Genomic DNA, 26510 nt, shown 5'->3' on the forward strand with positions numbered 1-26510 from the left:
TTATTTGAGAAAATATTTTTATATAATATTAATATTATATAATTATATAAATTATATAAATTATATAAAATATAATATTAAAACTATTTTTCCATTATTTCAGTTAAAAATAATATTTAAATCTCTCAGTCCGTTAAGAATATACTGTTTCTGGGATGGCAACCATATCATATATGTCTAACTATACCACAAAAAACAGCAACAATCAGAAAATTGGAAGTGCTGTGAAAACAAAAATGTATATTTTTAAGTTTATTTGTTTATTATTTATTTATTTACTTAGAGAAAAAGAGCGTGCAAGTGGGAGAGAGGCAGAGAGAGAGGGAGAGAGAGAGAAAATCTCAAGTATAAGTTTCACATTGCCAGGGCAGAGCCCAGTGCAGAGCTCAAACCTACAAATTATAGGATCATGACATGGACCAAAATCAAGAGTCAGATGCTCAACCAACTAAGCCACCCAGGCATCTCTGAAATTATACATTTTTAAAGGAGTTGAGATTTTGTTTTTCTCTAGGAAAGATGAAATTTAAGTATAGCAAAAAAGCATGGAGTTAACTTGAAAAATAAAACTGACACAGTTTAATTAATTAAATTATTTTTTGTTTAAAGTTATACTGCTATTACAAGTTTCACTGAATTTAGCTGAGATGAAAACTTGAATAGGGATTTTGCTTTTTCACAGTCATTTGTTTCATCACAGAATGAGACAAATGAATGTTATCTAGCTTATGAAAGATGAAGATGACAGCTTTTAAAAAGGGAATTTTAACATTATTGTAAGTGGTAAAGATAATCATTTCTTCTCTTTCTTGGACTTTCAAATACGTTTCTGAAATTGAACGATATTTGGCATTCAAGGCCATAAAATGTGTGACAGACAATCAGTGAAGTTTAGTGTCATTATTAAATGCATTTTTAGCCTGGCAGCCAGAAATTGACTTAGAAATAAAGATAATCCGATTATTTTCATAATTCTTTGAGCATAGAAGAATGAATTTACTCTATGAAGGTTTTTCACACATTTTCCATTTTTTTTCATTTAATTTAAAATTATGATAGGAGTTTAATAATAGACATTGTGTTTTAGAGGTTTAAAAACATAAGTCCTTCAAAGGATATAAATATATTAGGGAACAGGATAGCCTTGGAGAATGTTACAGCTTACCCTACTAACATAGAATACTGACATACAATAATTTTACAAAATCTGTATGTTTAATGATGGGAAGATAAGAGAACCCTAGGCTCACCCCTTCCCATGAATACAACTAGATAATTTTCAAATCATTCTAAAGACTCCAGAAACTGACCTGAAGACTGACAAAACAAACACAACTAAATTTAGAGAAGAGGATACATTAAAGAAGTGTTGAGGTGTGGAGATTTGGGGGGAGAAATGGATCATGGCTGTTGTGGTCGGGAGGGAGCTCACAGGGAAAGGGAATCCTCATTGCAATTGGCTTGGAAACCAGGAGGGGCTGAATTTTGTGACTTCTGGCAATCTGAAGGGCTTAAAGCTTGGAGTTTTAAGGTCAAGGGGCTTGGCTGGGATAGAGCTGAGAGCATTGTGCTGCTCTTGGAGAAAAGGCAGAGCAAAGAGCAGCAACATACAGTTTGGAAACAGCAATCTGAAGAGTGTCTGGGACACACCATGGGGAGGTTATCCCTCATCTCTAAGTCTATCCCAGAGAAGTAATGTCCACGGAGAGATTCTGCTAGGAACAAAGGAAACGGCTGGTAACATTTATTTCCTCATGCCTCAGCTCAAGCACAGGGCCAACTGCAGGCAACAACACGGTGCCTACACTTGCTACCCAGCTTCCCTACATCAACCTCCGTTTTTCTGTGGAAACCATTCTTCCCAGTCTTGCCTGTCTCAGTCCCAGCACAGCAGGCTCCTCACCTAGAAGACTGTCCAAACCCTTGCTCACGCTAGGTCTCCTGATGCAGAAGTTGTGTGGAGCCTCAGTTCCAACTGCAGTGGCAATAGGTTTCATTTCACAAACAGATCAGAGCACAACTAGTTAAAACATGCCACATTCAGGCCAGGAACTAAAACGATGGCTCTAACAGGCAAAGAAAGTTCTGAAGATGAGTGGTCTCAAGGATAAAGCAGCTAAGCAAAACAATAGAGCACATGCAGCACAAATCGGAGACCCTCCCAGAAGCCCTGACTCTGAGAAACAGGAACACTACACAGCAGGGCACTACAGGACCTCTTCTTCATAAGGCCATTACCCTCAAGCACAGGAAATGAAGCTGACTTTTCTAGCACAGAGAAACAGCCACAGAGATTTAGACAAAATGAGAAGACAGAGAAATTTTCTCAAATGAAAGAACAGAAAAAGGACACAGCCAGAGATCTAAAGGAATAACATACCTGAGAGAAAATTTAAAGTAATGATCATAAAGATAGTCACTGGCATTGCAAAATGAATGGAGGGCATCAGTGAGACTGTTAACACAGAAATAAGGAATAATATAACAGACATAAAGGGCTCAAAAAACAAAATCAGACAAACACTTGATGGAATGAACAGGAGGCTGGAAGAAGCAGTAGAATGATTTCATGACCTAAAAGACAGAGTAAAAGAAAGTAATCAAGCTGAACAAAAGAGAAAATGAATTATGCAAAAACAAGAATAGAGTTAAGGAACTCAGTGATTCCATCAAACATAATGACATTTGTATTATGGCAGTCCCAGAGAAGAAAGAGAGAGAAAAGGGAACAGAATTTATTTGAAAAAAATGATAGCTGAAAACTTTCCTAATCTGGGGAATGAAACTATATCCAGATCCAGGAGACACAGAAAATCCCCCAAAATGAATGAAAGCAGATCCACTCCAGGAAATACTGTAATTAAATTAACAAAAAATAGTAATAAATAAAATACTTTAAAAGCTGCAAGACAAGAGAGTAACACACAAGGGGAAACCCATAAGGCTAGCAGGGAATATTTCAGCAGAAACTTTCCAAGTCAGAAAGAAATGGCATGATATATTCAAAGTGCTGAATGAGAAAAATTTTCCACCAAGAAGACTTCATCCAGCAATGTTATCATTCAGAATATAAGGAGAGGTAATGAGTTTCCCAGACAAACCAAAACTAAACTGTTTCATGGCCACTAAAGCTACCCTGTGAGAAATATTAAAGGGGACTCTGAATGGAAAAGAGACCCAAAAATGACGATATAAATTTAGGAAATGCAAAAGCATTAAAAAGGAATATTTCTGTAAAAAATCAGTCAAGGAACTCACAAAATTAAAGGATTTAAAACATGACAACATATACCTAAAATGTGGGGAAGAGAGAAGAGAAGAATGGGTTCAAAATTAAATGACCATAAATTTAATATAGACTGCTATAATGCAGAAGAGGTTATATCCAAGCCATAAATCAAAAGGCACTAATAAGTATGCAGGAATAAAGAGAAAGAAATCCAGGGGTGCCTGGGTGGTGCAGTTGGCTAAGCGGCCAACTTCAGCTCAGATCATGATCTCACAGTTCATGGGTTCAAGCTCCATGTAGACATATGTGCTGATAGCTCAGACTCTGGAGCCTGCTTCAAATTCTGTGTCTCCCTCTCTGACCAACCCTGCTCGCTCGCTCGCTCTCTCCCTCTCTCAAAAATAAGTAAACATTAAAATTCTTTTAAAAAAAGAGAGAAAGAAAGCCAAATGTATCACTAAAGAAAATCAGCAAACCATGAAAGAGAAGACAAGGATCAGAGAAAATATTCAGAAACAACCACAAAACAAATAATATGGCAATAAATGAATGTTTATCTATAATTACTTGGAATATATATTGGCTTAGCATTCAAATCTATAGAGGTAGGTTAACAGAATAGATTAAAAAGAATACAAACCTTCTATATGCTGCCTACAAGAGACTCATTTTAGACCTAAGACACCTGCAGATTTAAAGTGAGGGGATAGAGAAATATTCATCATGCAAATGAATGTCAAAAGAAAGAGTACCAATATTTATATCGGACAAAATAAGCTTTAAAATAGAGACTGTAAGAGACAAAGGAAGACAATCCAACAAGAACCTATAACAATAGTAAATATACATCTAACATAGGAGCACACAAATACATAAAACAGTAAATAGCAAACATAAAGGAACTATCAACAGTAATATTAAAGGACTTTAGCACACTCCACTGTCATCAATGGATATATCATCTAACTGATAATCAACAGGAAACAATGGCTTTGAATGATACAATGGAGAAGATGGATTTGATTATTCAAAACATTCTGGTCTAAAGCAACATAATACACATCCTTTTCAAATGCACACAATATTCTCCAGAATAGATCACATATTAGCACACAAAACAAGATTCAACAAATTCAAGGTTGAAGTCATATCATACATCTTTTCTGACCACAGTGCCATGAAACTAGAAGTTAAACACAAGAAAATTCTTGAAAGACCACAAATACATGGAGGTTAAAGAACAGATTACTAAACAATGAATGAGTCAACCAGGAAATAAAAGCATAAATAAAAAAGTATTTGAAAACAAATGAAAATGGAAACACAAAACCTTTGGGATGCCACAAAAGTGGTTCTAAGAGAAAAGTTTATAACAATAAAGGTCAACCTCAAGCAAGAAAAATTTCAAACAACCTAACATTACACCTAAAGGAGCTAGGAAGAGAACAATAAACAGAACTTAAAGCAGCAGAAAGAAGTAAATAATGAAGATTAGAGCAGAAATAAATGATATCGAATCTAAGAAAAAACAATAAAACAGATCAATGAAACCAGGAACGGGTTCTTTGAAAAAAATCAATAATATTGATAAACTTATAGGCAAACTTATCAAGACAAAAAAGGACTAAAATCACAAATGAGAAAGGAGAAATAACAACCAACACCACAAAAATACAAACAATCCTGAAGGAATATGAAAAACCATATGCCAACAAATAGCACAACCTAGAAGAAATGGGTAATGTCCTAGAAATACAAACTACCAGGTTGAAATAAAAAGAAATAGAATATTTGAATAGACTGATAACTAGCAAAGAAGTTGAACCAAAAAAAAAAAAAACTCCCAATAAACAAAAGTCCAGAACCAGATGGCTTTACAGTTGAATTCCACCAAACTTTCGAACAAAGTTAATATGTATTCTTCTCAAAACAATCAAAAAAATAGAAAAGTAAGCAAAATTTCCAAATACATTCTAGAAGACCAATATTACCTGATACCAAAACCAGATAATGACAACACTAAAGAGAACTGCAGGCCAATATCCCTGGTGAATATGGATGCAAAAATCCTCAAAAAAAAATACAAGCAAACCCAATTCAAAAATACATTTAAAAAATTATTCAGCATGATCCAGTAAGATTTATACTTGGGTTGTAAGGGTAGTTCAACATTCGCAAATCAATCGTGATACACTCCTTTAAGAAAACAAAGGGTAAGAACCATATCATTCTCACAATAGATTTAGAAAAAGCATTTGACAGAGTACAGCATCCATTCTTGATAAAAACCCTCAACAAGTAGGGATAGAGTGAACATACTTCAAAATAATAAAGGCCATCTATGAAAAACCCAAGCTAACAAATTCCTTACTGGGGAAAAACTGATAACTTTTCCCATAAGGTCAAGGAAAAGACAAGGATGTCCACTCTCTCCATTTTTATTCAACCCCTAACTACAACAATCAGACAATGAAAAGAAATAAAAGGTATTCAAATTAATAAGAAAAAAGTAAATTTTTCGCTATTTGTAGATGATGATACCATATGTCAAAAACCCAAAACACCAAAAAGATGCTGGAACTGATATATGAATTCAGCAAAGTTACAGGATACAGAAATCAACTACAGAAACTTGTTGCATTTTTATACAATTTAATTTATACATTTAATGCAGCAACTAAGCAGCAGAAAGAGAAAGAAGAAAACAATTCCATTTAAAACTGCTCCAAAATTGTATGATACCTAGGAATATACCTAATCAAAAAGATGAAAGACCTGTACTCTGAAAACCATAGATCACTGATGAAAGAAATTGAACATGACACAGAGAAATGGAAAGACATCCCATGCTCATGGATCAGAAGACCAAATGTTAAAATATCTATACTACCCAAAGCAATCTACACATTTAATATAATCCCTATCAAAATACTACTGGCATTTTTCACAAAGCTAGAACAAACAATTCTACAATTTGTGTGCAACCACAAAAAACCTCAAATAGTCAAAGCAAACTTGAAAAAGAAAAGTGAAGCTGGAGGCATCACAATTGCAGATTTCAAGCTATATTACAAAGATATGTCATCAAGACAGTATGTACTAAAACAAAAACAGGTACATAGACAATGGAACGGAATAGGAAACTCAGAAATGACCTCCAACTATATAGTCAACGAATAATCTTCAACAAAGCAGGAAGGAATATCCAATGGAAAAAGACAGTCCCTTCAACAAATGGTGTTGGGAAAACTGGACAGCAATATGCAGAAGAATGAAACTGGACCAAATACACCATACACAAAAAATAAACTAAAAATGGATAAAAGACCTAAATGTGAGACAGGAAGCCATCAAAATCTTAGAAGAGAACATAAGCAACAAACTTTTTTGACATGGCTGTAGCATCTTCTTACTAGATAACTCTCTGGATGTAAGGGAAACAAAAGCAAAAATGAACTATTGAGATCTCAACAAGATAAAAAGCTTCTACATGGTGAAGGAAAAAAGTAGCAAAACTAAAAGGAAACTGATTAATGGGAGAAGATATTTGCAAATTACATATTTGATAAAAGATTAGTATCAAAAATACATAAAGAACTTATAAAACTCACACCCCCCCAAAATAATTCAATTAAAATATAGGCAGAAGACATGAACAGCCATTCTCCACCCCCCAAAAAATCTAGGCTTTGAAAAGACACATGAAAAGATGTTCATTATCACTTAACATCAATAAATTTAAATCAAAACTACAATGAGATATAATCTCATACCTGTCAGAATGACTAAAATCAACAATACAAGAAACAACAAGTGTTGGTGAGATGTTGAGAAAGGGGAACCCTCTTGCAGTGAGTGGGAAGCAAGCTGGTGCAGCCACTGTGGAAAACAGTATGGAGGTTCCTCAGAAAGGTAAAAATAGAAGTATACTATGACCCAGTAATTGCACTGCTGAGCATTTACCCAAAGAATACAAAAACAGTAATTGAAATAGATACATGCACTCCTATGTTTATAGCAGCATTTTCTACAATAATCAAGATATGGAAGCAGATCAAGTGTCAGTCAACTAATGAATGGATAAAGAAGATGTGGGAAATATATATGGAATATTATTCTGACATAATAATGGCTGAAATCTTGCCATTTGCAATGACCTAAATGGAGCTAGAAAGTATAATTCTAAGCAAAAAGTGTCAGTAGGAGAATGACAAATACCATATGATTTCACTCACAGGTGGGATTTAAGAAACAAAACAAATGAGAAAAGTAGGAAAAAAGAGACAGAAAGAGAAATCAAGAAAAAGACTCTTAACTGTAGAGAATAAACATGGTTACTAGAGACGAGGGTTTGGGGATGAGTTAAACAGGTGATGGTGATTAAGGAGTGCATTTACCTTGATGAGCACTAGGTGATGTATGGAGTTGTTGAAGCGCTCTACTGTGCATATGAAAGTAATATAACAGTGTATGTTAACTAACTGGACTTAAGTAAAAACTTAAAAAAAACAAAAATGTAAAATCAAAAAAATATGGGATGCATATCTCCTGCTACATAAACTTTAAATACATTTAGATAACTTATGTATTTTGTAGAAATTATATTATTATGTATTTACACATATATATTTGTATTTATAAAAATAATTTCATTGTATAATTATATAAATATATAGTGTTTATATAATAAGTTTATATTATTTATAATATATATTCATATATTATTTTTATATACTCATATATTCTATATAAATTTTAATATTTTCTTTAGTCCCAAATAGTAAAATATACCTAGGCATAGTTTTATCTCACAACTTTAATTGGGATATAATTGACCTATAACATTATATAAGTTTGTGTACAATATAATGTTTTCATACATGTGCATGTTGTAAAAACAGTTACCATAATGAGGTTTGTTAACTTACAATACTTTTGGGTGTGTATGGTGGAAACTTTTAAGATTTACTCTCTTAGCAACTTTCAAATACACAAGAATTTATTCATCTTATAACTGGAACTTTGTACTCTTTGACAACTTTTGCCCATTTCTTCCCCCCACCTCCCAAAAGAGAACCAATCTATTGTTCCTATGAGTGTTTTTCTTTGTTTTTAAATTCCAAACATAAGTGAGATCATATAGTATTTGCCTTTCTCTGACTTATTTCACTTAACATACCACCATCAAAATTCATCTACATTTTCTTAAATGGAAGAATGTTCTCCTTTTATGACTGAATTTTATATATATATATATATATATATATATATATATATATAGTTTAGAATTTTTGTATTTATATTCATTAGGATATTGGCCTGTAGCTTTCTTTTCTTATAGTGTCTTAGTCTGATTTTGGTCACATAAAATGAATTTGAGAGTGTTTCCTTCTTTTTTATTTTTGAGAAGAGTTAGAGAAGGATTGGTATTAGTTATTTAAATGTTTGTTAAAATTACCAGAGAAACCATCTGGTCCTGGTAAATTCTTTTTCTGGGAGGTTTTTGATTACTGACTTAATCTCTTTTTCCTTTATATTTCTGTTCAAATTTTTCATTTCCTTAAAATTCAGACTTGGTCAATTGCCAGAGTCAGGCTCCAGCAGGTCCAGGGGTCCCAGAAGCATGGACAGTATCAGTGAGAGAGGGATGAGAGAGCCCCAAGATTCTTTCTGGTCACCAGGCAGGCCTCTCTTCACTGACTGAGACTTAGCTTTATTTATGGTTAAGTGTATGGGGAACAGCACAGAAGTAGCATTTGCCTTAGACAATGATTTTTTTATGATAAATTTCTTTGATATGTAAAAATTTCCCAGAACATAGATTTGTAGAAGACTCATTCATAACCTTTATCAATAGTGATTGAGGTAGGTGGTTTAGATGCTTATCATATGGGAAAGGAAGGTATCTTTAGCATTCAAATACAAACAAGACAATGTTCTTAGCATAGCAAAGGCAAAAGTCAGTTCTTTGTGAGCAGGGGTCAATAGCCTGTTTGCTTAAGGGGAAGTATTAAGAAAAAAAGGTTTTTCAGGAAGCGCAATGTTTGCTCCCATAATCACAAAAGAAGAAGGTTCTACAATAAGTTCCTTCACAAGGTGCAATCAGCATATCAAGGCCAGAATAAGTCACTCTGAATACTAATCAACAAGGGACTTCGGGAGTGGATGCTCAAGCAGAAACAATTGAGTGGGGGTGGATATTGGTCCTCATATGACGGCAAGAGACCATGCAAACTTGCCTTAACCTCACAAGGAGTTTTCTCAAGTAGTAAATTCAGAATGGCTCCCAACAGTCAATGATATGTTTCTAGGAATTTATCCATTTCTTTTTTAAAAATTTTTTATTTTTGAGAGAGACAGAGCGGAAGTGGAGAAAGGGGCAGAGAGAGAGGGAGACACAGAATCTGAAGCAGGCTCCAGGCTCTGAGCTGTTAGTACAGAGCCCGAGGCGGGACTTGAACTCACAAACTGTGAGATTATGACCTGAGCTGAAGTTGGATGCTTAACTGACTTGAGCCACCCAGGGTCCCCTACTCGTTTTTTTCTTTTCTTTTTCTTTTTTTTTTTTTTTTACATTGTTCAATTTGTTTACATATAATTATCCATAGTAGTTTCTTATGATCTTTTTCTATTTGTATGGTATAAGTTGTAATATCTCATTTCTCATTCATAATTTAATAATTTGGGCCTCCATATTTCCCCCTTGTTTGGTCTAGCTAAACATTTTGTCAATTTGGTTATGATTTCATGAAATCAAATCTTAGTTTTGTTCATCCTTTTTATTGTTTTTCTATTTTATATTTCATTTGTTTTTACTATAATCTATTATTTCTTTCCTTTTGCTAACTTTTGTCTTAGTTCATTTGAGACATTTTTTCTGAGATTTTTAAAATAGGTGTGTAAATCACACTACACTTTCCCCTTAGAACCGGTTTTGCTGTATCCCATATATTTAAAAAAAAATTTTTCCTTTTTTTGTCTCAAGATATTTTTATTCTGTTTTATTTTTTATCCATTGTTGTGTTATTTAACTTCCATATATTTATATATTTTTCAGCTTTCCTTCTATTACTGATTTGTAGTTTTATACAATTGTGGTTAGCAAAGATACTTGATATATTCTTCTTGACTTAGACTCGTATTGTAGCCTAACATATGATCTATCGTAGAAAGCATTCCATGTGCACTTTGAAGAATCTGTGTTTTGCTGCTATTGGATGAAATATTCTCTTAGATCCATTTGGCCTATAGTTTGGATCAAATCTGTTCTTTTTTATAAATTCTCTGAATGGATCTATCCATTGTTTAGAATGAGCTATTAATGGTCCCATGTATTATTGTATTGCTTTTTATTTCTCACTTTAGTTCTTTTAGCATGTGCTTTATGTATTTGGGTACTTCAATGTTGGGTGCATAAATATTTACAGATGCTCTATCTTCTTGATGGATTGACTCCTTTATTATTATATAGTAACCATCTTTATCCTTTTTGACCATTTTTGTTAAAGTCTATGTTGTCTGATATAGCTATCCCTGCTATCGTTTGGTTACCAATTGATTGAAATATATTTTTTCTATCCCTTCACTCTGTTTATATGTGTTCTTAAAACTATGTTAAGTCTCTTGTATGAAGTATATTGTTGGATATTTTCTTATTTTTTCCTTGTGAATTCATCATTGCTCTTTCAAAAATCATTAAATTTCTTTAAGTCAGGTAGAATAAGATATTTTACAAATAAATAAAATGTTAATGACTTACTAGTAGTAGCTCAAGGAGGATGAGTGAAAAAGAAATAGAAATTGGAGGAGAGGGTCACAAAAACAAGAAAACTTCAGATTTTTAAGATCCTGTACTTCAAAGTTTTATGATATTGTCTATGTTGTGTGAGTCAGTTAAGAATTGCACCAATATCACTTCTACCAACATGTAAAGAAAAAAAAACAAAAGTAAAGTAAAAGATGATGGGGTTCGAGACACAAGTATGTAGGTTTATGTCCTAGCATTGTGAAAATCAAGATGTATGAACTTAAAACAAACAAAACCTCTTAGTTGTCTTTTGATCTGAAGTATAGAACACAAGACTTACTCTATTAATGCTATTGAGTACTCAAATGAAATTAATTTAAAAAGATAATGCTTTTTAACTCATTTGAATAGCTATAAAGTTGATATGTATGATAAAATTCTCTCCCTCTCTATCCCTCTCTCTGTGTCACACACACACACACACACACACACACACACACACACACACAGAGCTAAAGAGAAAGGTGGAGTATCCCTTATCCCCATTATTAATATCTTTATTATATAAAAGGTAAAAACATGTCTACATATTCTTATACAGTTTATAAAAATTGGTAAATGTTTAAGATAAATATGTATAGAATCATAAAGCAATATAGATGTTGTAGTCATACATATAAGGCATGATTTAGGGATATAGTTTCTTTGAAAGAGAGAACTGTAAGATATTTAATACAGCAAGAGAAGCAAAACACCTAAAAGAAATCATTATCTTGCCTAAGAAATGTGGCTGTTAAAATAAGAAATCAACATCAAGAGTTGTTTTTAAAGCTTCTTCATACTATCAATCAAGATCAGTCTCCCTTATAAAAAAAAAAAGAGCCTTAAGGAAAGCATCATCAAATACATTTGATATATGAAATGCTAAATCAGTTGGTTAGGATTATAAAATTGTTATGAATATGTATTTTGTGTCAGTCAAATAAAAGTCACAAAACTTTGGTACTGCAAAATTTGCTCCTTTCTGATGTAACATATACTAACATGTGATGCAAAAAAGTAGATTGCTTTTCATTTTATGGACAATTCCCTTGATTCTCTTGCTTCATTTTACTGTCATTGTGAAACTATTTCATGATTGTTTTAATTTCACTGTTTGCTTACCAAAATTATGCTCTCACAAGCTTATTGAAGTTCAAAGTCAGTTCAAGTTTAGTTTTCTAATATGTGCCAGTTAATTAGTTCACTGTCAGCAGTAAGATAGAAGTTCATTTCCAAATTCATGTCTGTATATCCCCGCCCCCTGGCACCTCACTCACTTTCAAAAGAAGCAGCACAAATGCTGAATGTTTTGCTGTTTTCAAATTTTATATATATTAACTGGTCAGTCAAGAACAGGGTAAATTGACACTGATATATTCTCTATATATTTTGTTAGCAATTTACAAACACCTACTGTTTAAATAAATGTAATATTAATTTTCTTACAGAAATAGGAGTGACGTATTTTATAGGATAAGTGCAAATTTAATACAGTTGATGGATATTTCACATTTTAAAAATCCTCAGAAAATGAGTTTGGTCTCACCTCTATCTAGATGGAGGAAACTTTTGATAAGTGTGTTAAGTAGGGCATGCTCTGGTAATTAACCCCCACAAACCCACAGGTGCGTACACACACATATCAGAGTTCTAAAACAACAGAAGATAATTTCTCTCAACATATGCCAGATGTAGCTCTGTTCCTCATTCTCTTTCATCTCAGGAATAATACTTTGAATATATAATCTACTTAGGGCAACTAACCATTCCAGTTTGTATAGGACTGAGTGTCTTCACTGGACACAGGAATTCCAGTGCTAAAAAAGTAAAGTCCCAGGGAAACAGTTGAATTGGTCACCCTAAATCCACTCTAACACAACAGGTTAACCCATTTTATATAAAATAGTCATGTTTCTATTACATAGATGAAGTTTGAATTGTATAATTTTTGAAATCTATTTCCAGACTGCCAAATATTTTCTTATAAATATTTGTTAACTTATAATGAGTTCAATGAGAAGGAATATTAAAACTGAGCATTATTAGGGTGGCTGGGTGGCTCAGTTGGTGGAGCATCTGGCTTCAGCTCAGATCATTATCTCAGTTTGTGGGTTCAAGCCCCACATCGGGCCCTATACTGATAGCCTGGAGCCTAGAGCCTGCTTCAGATTCTGTGTCTCCCTCTTTCTCTGCTCTGCCTCCTCTCACCCTCTGTCTCTCCCTCTCTCTCTCAAAAATAAACATTAAAAATATATTTTTAAAAAATAAGGATTATTTTAAAGTGTTAATTCCTCATGTTAATTTGGAGAAATTAAAAAATAAAATAGGTAAGTGAGCATTTCCATGTGAATGTTTTTTAATGCTCATGGGACCAAATAACATTGATGAGAAACATTAATACTACCATGTCATCTGAGGTCACTATGGAATTTTAGATAACTTAATGTCAGAAAGGAACATTCATTCTACTGGAAATAAACTTCATTGTAAAAAAAAGGTTACTTTAGAGTAACTGAGTATTAAAAAGGCACTGATTCAGTGATACAAATTTTTCTGAATCATTAAACTATCTTTCTATTTAAGACTATGAGAATTAAGAAAATAGTATTTTAATTTTAATATTCTATTAGTAACCATGTCCATGCAAATTCAGAATGACTGCATTTCCTTAATTAATTTTTTCATGTTATTTCTCATTTTTAGTGTTGATTCCAGTTAGTGATATGGCTATTTATTAATCATTATAGACACTTATACTTTAAGTTTCATACTTTGTCTAGCTAATAGGAAATTATATTATAAATCTAGGTAAATGTCATCATGACTTGAAACCATGAATACAAAGATAACTTAGTGTAGCAATTGCATTAAAGGAAATTACAGATGTTTATGATTCTTTGTGCTCCATGAATCAGCTGTTCTTCCCTTTGCCAATTTATGGGGATTTGCTCATTGAAAGCTTGGAGAAGTAGCTATTAAACTAGAGTGTGCTCTAAACAGAATATATACTAGTAGTCTGCCTCTAGGGCTTACATTTATCTTACTGGTATATCTCATTCTAAAACCTCAATAAAGTAGCATGTCTTGAGCGTGACTTGAAATTATATAAATTTTATTGATTTCACTGTGGATGTAACCATATATGAATTGGAGTCTTTGAAGAGAATAGGGATTACCATAGACAAATTATATTATTAGAAAATGTGCTTTAATTATATTAAAATTTTTTCAAATTATATTGAAAAATTTAAAAACCCAACAAATTCAAACAGTACTTTAGCAATTCATTGTGTTAATCCTATTGGTTAACGTGTGCTTTATAGTGTGTCTTAACATGGTTACTTTAAGGTGTAACATACATATATGCGTATGCATATACCAAGAAATTGTGACCTCTTCAGAGAAAAGAACCAATTAACTTAGGTCTGTGTGGAAACTGAACAAGTAGATCTCAGGAAATGGGTAATCACTGTGCTCTTTCTGCCAATTGGCTTTCTTCTGGAGAAGGTGTGAGCACTATGTGGGGCTTCTCTTGGTACTGTGGTGTGCCTTCAGTTAAGGGAGTCCTGGGCTTCTCCAGAGTCACTGACTGGCCTGATGCTCCAGATGCTGTGGCTGTATTGGGGACAGTTGTTGGAGGAACAATTCTGGGCTAGGGCATGCACTGAGTCATGTACAAAGCTATGGAATCAGGGAAGAGTAGTTGGCATGCCTGTTTTGAATCTATATGACCCCTGGCATTTGATCAGAGTACATCATGGTGCCCTGCTGGTCAGAGACTCCTTCTGGCCACCATGGGATCCCTGGATGGTCATGGTGTCTGTCCCCCCATCAGGCTGTATGCTGAACAGTACAAAAACTCAGGCTATCATGCAGCTAGAAGACATATATATGATGATATATATATATATATATATACACACTCACACACATTCCAGAAAACAGAGTGTAAGAGACTGTTGTAGATTGAGGAATGGGTCAATCCAGCCAAAAGATTGTCACATAGTCATTTTGAACATGAATATGATGAAATATGATACAGGAAGAGACTTAATAGAAGAAATAAGCAAAAAATGTTATAAAAGCTGTCATAAACTTTAATTGGTACTTTTAGAAATTAGCTGTATATTTTGAAAGCAAAATACTTTTAAAACATATTTCAATAAGGTGTATATCATTTTGCATTACTTTCTTTTCTAGTATGTATGCACTTCAGAGTGCACAAGATACTCATGTTGGTTTGTGAAGAATGTTTGCGTGATTCATCTATACCCATACTACTGTAGAACTATCAGCCATGATATTTGCCAAGCTAAAGTCTATCATCATCTTCAATTTAAATATGTGTGGCAACTCAGATTTAAAGGTAATCCAATATATTTTAAATTTGCTTTTAAGTTTGCTTAAATCGCTTCAAAGTTTATTAGGTATGTATTAATTTTCTAATTACATAAAATATTTTGTATCTCAAAACACAAAATAATGTAAAAATGCATTTAATACTTGTGCTCTCTGATTTGTTCCTTCAATAAGCATATGCTTAACGCCAATTCCAGGGATTTTCCTTGGTGCACAGATACACAGTCATGAAGAAAACTAGAGCTATTCCCTACTCTTATAGATCTATTTTTTGGAGGGGAATTATTGGGCACATACAATGATATGTACATTATTGTAAACTGAAATAAATTGTTCCTATAACAAGAAAAAGCCTTTCGTGGAAGTCTATAACCAAAGGGAAAAAAAAGAGAAAATATATGGCAATTGGAAGAGTAACCTGAGAGGTACGTAAGGTTTCCATGATTAAATGACCCTTGAACAGAGGTACAGAAAATGAGCCCAGGGTAGAGAAGTTGGAGAGTGCATTTTACATTGAGGGATACATATTTTTAAAAACACTGTGTTTCAAAGGATACAAAGTTTCAGTTTCATATCTTATCAAATATGTTTTTAATTGTCTTATACAAAGCAGTTCTTATTTAAAAACCTGTTTTGATAAACAGTTTTCTGTTCTAAGATTATACTTTGCATACTATTTGACTTAGCTCATGCAAATTGATCCACATTCTTGAAACTGTATGACACTTCAGTTAAATATTTTAAAGACTATTTCCTCTGTCAATGATATTTTGGCATGAGAGTTTGTCAACAATCAGAAAATTAATAGATTTGATATGCCTGTTTTAACTAATAGCTTATTTTATTCAACTGAAAGCAGCTGCACTTACAACACTACTATTACATTAAAACAGTGTTGAAGTAAACTAACAATTAGCTTTTTAGACAGTAGACATGATAATTTATTTCATTATGCTCATAAAATGATATTCTGGAGAGTTAACAACCCCTAATGACAAAAATAGTTATCAGTTCATTAAGCAAATCACACTTAAGACCAAAAGAGGTAGGAGAGAGCAATGACTTGTTGATTATTTTATGCTAGTGGGAAAAGGAACTTCACAGGTTGTGTTATGAACACTTACTATTCTAAAAATGGCACAAAACAAATAAGAGCAAACCAACATAAAACAAACAAACAATCACTTGGGTTAGAGAAGTTACCTGATAGAGCTGGTCTCATGACTATTTGGGGAGTATGTTAGGTCAGTGGTTTGAAACCTTTAGCGCATAATATCATCACCTAAGGAACTTTTAAAATCTACTACTGCTGGACTTCCACTACAGAACAATCAAAGTGGAATTGTAGTGAGGTGGACATGGGAAATCTTTAAAACCTCCCCCAAATGTTCTAAATGGAATGAGAAACATAATCTACTGTTAAAGTGAAATCAGTTCATGGACTTCAGTGCCTGCATCATTTTTGTACTCTATGTCCCTTTGTCTCAAAGTAGAAATAATGCTTGTGTACATTTACTTAATTTTAAACATTAAAATTCTTTGGAACTAAAAATGGCTACAGGGAACATAGTCACAAAAATAAAATAGCAAACATATTTTTCGGGAAAAATAGGAGGAGCAATAGGAAATCAAATGACTTGTGGATAAATCATCTCTGAGTAAACATACTTTATGAATGTCAAAGTAAAGTAAGCTAATTTTAAAATAAAACAAATATACTTTTAAGACATGGGGATAATGAAGATAAAATTGTTCATGCATAAATAGCTTTGATCAATTATCATCAAGGTAATGTAAGTGTATTTAGTCATTATCCTTCCATGGAACTATGTTCAGAATTTAATGAACATAGCTAATTATTACCAAAAAAAAAGAATTATGTGTCTTCCACATCTGAGAATCTAAATGACTTGGGCTATCCAAGCTAAAGAAGCCAGTGTGAGATAAAACTCAATAGTCAATAAATAGAACTTCCCCAATTCCTACTTAATGTCAGTACAAAGATTCAACAAGCAACTTCTCCCAGTAAAGTTTTCAAAACAAAAAAGAAGTTAGGATAAATTTTTAAAAGTATGTAAATAGTATTACGTTTTATGCCATTCTTATTTTTTTCTGCTTGTTGCTCTTAAGATCTCATTTCCTTTTCTTCTCATACAATTAAATTGAAGAGGAACATTAAAATCAAGCTGGTAAATTTGCACAGGGTGCATTAATTTTACCAGTAGTAAAATTATTTTAATTAAGAGATTTTTCTACCAACTAAATGAAGTGTCTTACACGCCCAATCAATTCTTGCCAATATGATTACTTTACAAAGAAGGGATGATAATTAATTAGGAGAAGCTCCTTCAAGGACAATTGGTCTACAGTGCACAACTTGAGAAAGAGCTGACATGCACTGTTTCTTTTCAGTGTCATCATCTATGTTCATTATGTATGTTATTAGGTTTGAGAAAAGGAGATACTGACAGAGTGGATAATGAGTTGTGAAGTGAAATAAGATGATATGAATTATGGTTAAGAAAAGATGAAATCATAGCAGAAATAAAGAGATAAGTTCCCTGAATACCTTTCCTTTTAAAGCTTGTGATGATTACAGCTTAGTTAACCACATTTAAAACACACATTTACAACATTTAATATGTGATAGTGAAGTATTCTTTTTTCTAAGTGAATAATTAGTGTTGTGATGTGAATTGGTATTTAAAAACCAATATGTACTTCAAATTCTCTCTTTTTTCTTTGTGAGTAGTGGCTCTTATTTATGGTAGAAAGTATTATAAGACATTAATTATAATCTACTCATTTAAATGACTTTTAAATTTTATAATGATTATTTGGAGAATGGAAAATAGTGAATCTCCAAAGCAATCTTGATCAAAAGTCCCTTTTACTACCATACTGCTCCACTTTTACGTCTTTTGTTAAATACCTGCTGCTATTTCTCTGTCCATGAAGAGCATGGTGCAGTTCCACTGATAGTCAAAAATATGCAAAGTCTAACGTCCAAATATAAATTCAACTCATGAAGAAAAATTAACATCTAATAAAATTTCCATCTCAATCATTAGGGTAAATATGAATTACTCAACAATTGGGGTTGAACAAGTCAATAATCAACTGAGGAAAAAAGTCTGATTTGTATCTTACTAAGCCTACTCTGAGTTAAATCCATACCAATAAAGTTTTAAATATAAAGATTTACATGATAAAAATATCAGCAAAATATTGGAGAATTACTTTTTAAATTTGGATGGGGAAGAACTTTTATAGCTACCAATCAAAATTCAGTTGTCAGGAAGAAAAACTAGCCACTTGACTACAATACAAGCAAAATTATCTGTGAAAGACATCATAGAAGCAGTCAAACAGCAAACAAACAAAAAATGTTCAGAGGCATAAAAAGTATTCTTAAATGTATGAGAAAGTGTTCAGCTTTACTCATACAGAAAACAAAGCAAATTTTAAAAACATAATAAATATATAATTTTTCCCTTATAAATAAATCTGGCAAAAAAAATTGAGTGATTTTATGCATTGCATGTGAAATGTAGAATCACTATAAAATCTGAGCAAGGTAATTTTGCAATATCCATCAGTATTACAAATGTTTATACTTTTTGACTTAGCATTCCCATCACACATGCTTCCTATCCACATACTAAATAATATATGTCCAAGATTATAATTGGAATCAATGGCTATTGAGCAAAAAAATGAGCACAGATACAGAAATTATTATACAATACTCCTAGTTCTTATATCACAATCTATGAAAAATATGATACAGGGAAAAGAAAGGAAGGCATGCAATAATGTGCAATTGTGTATATAATAAGACACCTTTTGACTTTTTTATGTATTTTAAATATTTTCTTTTGAGAGAAAGGGAGAGAGAGAGAGCAAGCAAGTGAGCAGGGGAAGGGCAGAGAGAGAGAGAGAGGGAGAATCCCAAGCCGACTCTGCACTGACAGTCCCATGCAGGGCTCAAACTCATGATCCGTGAGAACATGACCTGAGATAAAACCAAGAGTTAGAAACTTAACTGAATGAGCCCCTAATTTTTTATATTCATCTTATAATTATCTCCCTGGAAGCCTTTTTCTATGTCCCTTGCCCCAGTGTTCTGAAATTTCACTGTGTTGAGACTTATGTTGCAGATTATAAATTTTTATAAGTGAGATATAAGTGACATATAATACTATATTAGTTTCAGATGTAGAACATAATGATTCTATATTTGTATATATTGCAAAACAGTCACCACAGTAAGTCTAGTTAATATCCATTGCCATACATAATTATTTTATAGTTACGAGAACTTACAAGATTTCCTATAGTCATCATGCTGTACATTGATTGCATCCCCAGACTTATTTATTTTATAAGTGTAGGTTTTACATTTTGATCACCTTTACCTCTTTCACCCATCCACTACTCCCCTCTTCTGACAACCACCAATTTGTTCTCTATTTCTATGAGTATGTTTGTTTGTTTCCCCTCTTAGATTCCACACATAAGTGAAATTATACTGTATTTGTCTTTCTGTATCTGACTTATTTAACTTAGCCAAATGCCCTTAAGTTCCATCGATGTTATTGCAAACAGCACAATTTTCTTCTTTTTTATGGTTGAGTGTGTTTGTGCATGAGCACACATGTTTATCCATTCATCCACTGATGGACACATCAATTGCTTCCATGCCTTGGCTATTGTAAATAATTCTTCAATGATCATGGGGATGCGTATATCATTTTAAGTTAGTATTTTTGTTAACTTTAGATAAATATTCAGACATGGAGTTACTGGATCATATATCCACTGCACCAATTTACATTCTCATGATTGTATTCTTGTTCATGTGTAAGCACTTGATAAACCCTTTATTTGGAAGCATGTGTCTTCCAGTTTTTAGGTAGTCTTTGTAGTATGTCATTAATAATTCTTCTTTTCTGTTTCCTATTTCTATAATTCTAAGTCCAAAAAGTTGATATTGCATCTCCAGAATTGATCACATTTTCTCATAATTTCTTATCTTTTCCATTTCTTTTTGCTTTGTCCTATTTTCTACTGCACTCTTCCAATTAAATATATGAGAACTAGTGTTTACTTTTTATTATCTTGGTACTTCTCTAGACATTTTTACTACTATCTAAAGTTGTAAATTACCATGACATTCTGTTCTTTTGTACAGATAAAATAACTTTTTATAACTCGAAGAATAGTATAGTTTTGATTTGTTTTAAAATGTTCTCTTCCATTCAGTGTCTCAATTTCTGTAAATATTTTTAAAAATGGCTTGTTCTTTCTTATTTGGCATCTTTCTGCCAAATGTTGGATGATCATACTTAATGGCAGTGACCTAATAAGACTTACTGAAAGTTTACCATGTGAACATGGTTTTTGATAAGTGGCAGCTCTATAAGAGGTTTGCAAGCTGACAGCTGGCCCTTCAATGGGGTAATCCTAATGAGCTTGGTATCCTTGAGGCAGGAGCCTCGAAGATCCTTTTTCCCCTGAGAATTAACAGTGAGAAATATTTGTTTGTGGGCCAGCAGGGAGGTGAGTGATGGGTCAGAATAATTATCTGCATTTGTGATTTGAGAGAAAAGCTATGTTAACTAATCACCCTCTAGCCAGAAACCCAGGACTACTTTCTCAGACATCTTTAAGTCCTAAAAATCTTAAGATTTCTGTTAAGTAGAAAAATTTGATTTTTTATAAGTATGCCCTGTAATTAGATTTTAGACTATTTCCATTCTGCTAATTTAGTTACTATATTCCCACCATCTCTTCAGCTTCTTGAAATTTACTGAAAACATTGGCTCAAAAAACAGTATTTGCTCAACTTTGCCTCCCTTCTCATTCTATGTGAATTAGCACTTTTGTTTTATTTTCCGTTACCTCCATTTTGAGGCTTTGGGAAGAAGATGGGATGATGTTTCAGTCAAATCCAAATGTTTAATCAGATACATCATTATAGAAAATTCTGTGTCTATAAATTGGACAACTTAAATGAAATACATAAATTCATAAAAAAACACTAGTTGACAAACTGATTCAATAATACATATACAATCTGAATAATTGCACAAGTTCTGAAGTAATTGAATAGTTTTTAAATATCTTTCCGTAAGGAAAAACACTGAAAATTTTATTTATTTTATGACTAATTTAGTAATAATTTTTATAATTTTAAAATTATTAGCAGTTAAATTACTTTGTAAGGTTGAAAATGTTTGGAACATTCTGCAAGGCTTCCTAGCTTCTTCTTATCCAGAGTTACATATGAGATGTCTAAGTTTTCACATGGCAGGAAGATTTCAGCTTGTGAACCATCTCTACTTTACAATTCAGTTGTAAATTCTATAGCCTACATAATATTTCCTGGGAAGTCATGCCTCACAAACAATAGATTTTAGGTTTGTTAACCATAAGTAATTCAAAACAGGACTATTTGCTAGGATTCTGAGGACAAATATTATCTACTAGTAGGTTAGTTATGTTTAAAAAGAAACTATATCCAGTCTCTAATGCTGTTTCAGTACCTGAGAATAGTACATCATTACTAAAAAATAGTAGGTTCTAATCCCAGCATAATTAGTTCCTTTCTCTCCACAATTCTGGGATATCTTGTTTGTCTGTTTGTTTAGATTTTGTTTCTAAATCTCTCATTCCCCTATTCTCTGTTTACCAATTATATTAATCTTTTTCTATAGATACTTCAACACATTTATCATAGATATTTTATAATCTTGATATAATTCTATGTCTGGGTCATCTGTTTTTACTGTTTCCACTTGAATATAGGTCACATTGTTTTGCTTTCTTGCAATGTCTTTTTTTACTGTATCACAGATATTATGTCTAACAGAGTTCAAAGTAGCTAAATTATATATGTATCTGTATGTATGTATGTATATATCTATACTGACACTCTCCCACTCTCACAAACACACTCCCTTCTTTCTAATGAGAGGGCTACGATGAAATGCTAATGATGTTTCTATTATAAATATTTTAAGAATGTTTTCCAAATATCTTTTGAAATGATTTCTTATGCAGTTATGGCATATAAAGAATAAAAGTGCATTTTATACAAAATGTATAATATTTATATTTATTAAATTATCTTTATAATCATTAATTGGAAATTTATTTGACACTTAATTATTTAAAAATACACAAGTGGAAGCTGTGTCTTGTTTTGATGCTCAGTCCATCTTTAAAAATGAGAGTTCGGCCTTATTCTACCTTAGGTCTTTTTCAAATTTAATATTCTATTCATATAGAAGCTTATTTTGTGGTAGGTGTTCTCAAATTGATCTTACCAAGTAATTTGACAACTTTGGTTTTTTTTAACGTTTATTTATTTATTTATTTTTGAGGCACAGAGAGAGACAGAGCGTGAGTAGGGGAGAGGCAGAAAGAGAGGGAGACACAGAATGTGAAGCAGGCTTCAGGCTCTGAGCCATGAGCACAGAGCCCAATATGGGGAAGAACCCATAAACTGTGAGATGATGACCTGAGCTGAAGTTGGATGCTTAACTGACTGAGCCACATAGGCACCCCTGACTACTGTCTTTACTAATTTAATGTAAAGTTAATTTTATGAAAGATTATCCAATTTTTCATCTCTTTGAAAGAATCTGAAGATGAAGAATGTGAAGTGGTTGTTGATACCTACTTCTTTCTCTCTGCAAACTGTACTGAAGATGCTGTCTCTGTGAACACATCTGAAGATCATGGTTATATATCTTGTTTTCTATATCAGGGAACAATGGAGGTAAGATAAGATAGTCCCTCATTTGTCTCTTTAGATCATAATATTCTTATTGGAAAAAAAAATCTAAAGTGGTTAAATTTTCAAATTTAGTGTTCAGGATGTGTGTAGCTTAAATATAACCTCATATGGATTGAGATTTTTGATGGACAGTTGGTGGTTATATAACATTGTGCCTTCTGCACACATGCCTGCCCATGGTGTCTTTTGTTATAATTGTATTTATTTACGCATTGTATGAGTTTCTAATGAGAATTTACTGTCACTGTAAGGGCAAGTTGCATCTTCTGTGCACATGCTCGGCTCTTGGATGTCCTCCTGTGGCTTTTGAGCCAGCTCTGTGGCTGGGTCTTTCTTGTTCTGTTAGCTCTTAGAGGAGGCTCTGAAGGTATGGTTCTTAACTCTCAGGGGGTGGCTGCTAGCCTGTGGTCAGTATCTGCTTTATCCCTCCTTGCTCACGCCTAACTAACTGCCTACCACTTTTTGTATTTACAATATAGACAGGTAATAAAGAGCTTTATCATTGTATCTCTAGTCTTTCTATTTCCACTTACGCTACAATTTGCTTACTGTTTAAAGCCTTTCAAACAGTTATAATTATGTCACCTTTTTGTTTGAGTTCAAGCCCCGCATCAGGGTCTCTGCTCTCAGCACAGAGCCAGCTTCTAATCCTCTGTCCCCTCTCTCTCTGCCCCTCCCCCGCTTGCATGCTCTCTCTGACTCTCAAAATAAATGAATAAACTTGAAAAAAAGAAAATAATTACCAACTTCAAATAAAGTAACATATTAGTTTTTTTAGACTCAAGAGAAAACACAAAGATAGCAATCCAATAACTTTTAGCTATTTTATTTTTTCATGATCACACATTTTATAAAACTTTGACAACTTTTATGTTAGGCAAAATAAACATAAATATACATATATAAACATAAATATACATCATTTAACAACATTTTCATGTCTCAATTTTTCATTCTGTAAGGAAACGGATAATTTAAAATTATATTTAGAGACTCTTTGGGGCATCTGGGTGGCTCAGTTGGTTAGATGTCCGACTCTTGGTTTCATCTCAGGTCATAATCTCACAGTTTGTGGATTGTTGAGCCCCTCGTTGGGCTCTGCACTGACAGTGAGGAGCCTGTATGGAGTTGTCCCTCTCCCTCTCTCTGCCCCAACACTGCTCATGCTCTCTTTCATTTTCTTTCCCTCTCAAAATAAATAAATAAACTTTAAAACATAAAATAAAATTATATTCAGGGATTAATATTTGTATATTTATTTTTTTCTTATGCAAACATTGTTCAGGTGTCCAATGATTATTTGTTATTCAATTTAATGTCAGTGTAAGGTCTTAATGTTAACCAAAGATTTGGAAATTGCAATTTGCACCATCATGTTAAGCTTTTTTGTTTTGTAGTATCATCAGTAAAAAATTCTAGTACATAAACGTGGTAGAATCAGGGAACCCTGGGTAGCTCAGCTGGTTGATCCTCCAACTCTGGATTTCAGCTCAGGTCAAGATCTCAAGGTTGTGGGATGGAGCCCCACATCGGGCTCTGAACTGAGCATGGAGCCTACTTGAGATTCTGTCTCTCCCTTTGCCCCCTCCCCTACTCATGGGCTCTCTCTCTCTCTCTGTCTCTCTCACTCTCTCTCAAATAAAATTAAAAAAAAAGAAAACTAAACAAAAACAAATAGCCATAGTAGAATCAATAAGAATTCACAATACTAAACCCTTTTAAAAGATATCCATTATTAAAATTTCAATTATTTCTATTTAATATTTTTATAATCATAAATAATCTAAAGAAACAATGATAGACCAGTTCCCTAAAAGTTATATTAAATCAATCTAAAATGCCTAAGTATTAATTTATTTATTGGGAAATTACATAAGCTCTTTTTAATATAAGTGAACCTCGGTGTTCATATATTTAAAAAATCAAGACTTTTGAATTTATGCTCAAACTCTTAAGGGTGTAATTTTCTTTTCATCTAAAAGACTAATTATATTACACACCAGGTACACATTTTCTGCTTTGTTAAATTTTTGGCAAAGGAAAAACATATAAATGAGGTACAGTTAATCATTTTCCTTTTCCTTTCATTTTTGACTGTTAATCTGAACAACAATCTTAGAATGTACATATAATGATAGAAAATTTATTTATGATTAATTAATTTTAAAAATTTCACAGCAAAAAAGAAAGGAAGAAAGAGCACAAATAAAGAAATGAAGGGAGTTATCTTCAGGCAAATGTAAAATTATGACTTAGTTGTTAAAGGTTAATTATCTTCTATCTTCAAAGACCAGTAGATGCTTAAATGGAGAAAAAACTCATTTTCACACACATACACACACATGTTATTATTCCAGATAGTTTAAACAATAACTCACATCCTTATAATTCAATATGACCATATAATTAAAATCTAGTACTTATTAATCCCAGAAGTATGAAAATGAAAGAGGGGTTCTTGTGCATTAAACAGAGTAATCTCTCTATTAGACACACAGGACGGAATTTCTCCTCATGAGAGTTTTTCTCTTTTCGTTCTAATGTATCTGTCAAATGAACAATCTTGTTCATGTCAAAATTTCCCCAGAGTGACCACTGCAATTTCAGATTGTCCTTTGAGAAATTATAGCAATTACAGAGATATGTACCTGACTTACAATATGAAGGGAGGGATGTGTGGTGTTGAAGCCTATGAAACTGAGAAGGCCCCATGAAAACTTAACATAGGTGCCTGTTCAATGTCATGTCTCCAAAACTACCAAAAACCAGTCAGTCCAAACTGATAGCCACACAAAGTTTTTTACAAGATTTTGAAAAGTTGACTCAGGAAATATTTGTTCAAGGAATACAGATTCCTGTGACTTTCTGAACTCATTGTTTATTTAGGTCACCTGGATGATGACATTGTGGGAGCAATGCTTGTCCTCTTATGATAGACATATTCAGACTCAGCAGAAGAAGTGATGTTGAAAGAAATCTCCTTTCTCTCTGGATCAAATTGGATCACATAATCAAAGGATTACTAAATTGTTTTCTTATTCTTAAGAGGAAAAAAAATAAATAGCATTTGGGAATGTGATAAAAATAATTAGACCCAATACTATACCTATGTCACTGTCACAGTTGGAGAGACAAATGTCCAGTGGTCCCAGAATAGTGCACCACTTGCAGTCTAGAATCGTGAACTTGGTTAATGAGGGTATTTTAATTAGATATTTGCATAAGTTTGTGTTTGTTCACTGCTGATCCTCCAAAAGACCACCAGACAGTTCTGTTCATCAAGAGAAACCAATTCTCTTAGATTTACCACAATAATGGAAAACATCACC

General features: G+C 32.9%; 1 protein-coding gene across 1 annotated transcript in view; it reads left to right on the top strand.

The window, feature by feature from the left end:
- Window positions 1-26510, top strand: part of LOC120225841 (protein eyes shut homolog) — a 160414-nt gene that overhangs the window by 124650 nt on the left and 9254 nt on the right. Inside the window, exons 6-7 of the mRNA XM_039224025.1 lie at window positions 15219-15384; window positions 23024-23163. Of these exons, the coding sequence (XP_039079956.1) occupies window positions 15219-15384; window positions 23024-23163 (306 nt within the window). The remainder of the gene's footprint in view (window positions 1-15218; window positions 15385-23023; window positions 23164-26510) is intronic.

Source organism: Hyaena hyaena, unplaced genomic scaffold (genome assembly GCF_003009895.1).
Source record: "Hyaena hyaena isolate Hyena2069 unplaced genomic scaffold, ASM300989v1 scaffold_1521, whole genome shotgun sequence".
NCBI lineage: Eukaryota > Metazoa > Chordata > Mammalia > Carnivora > Hyaenidae > Hyaena > Hyaena hyaena.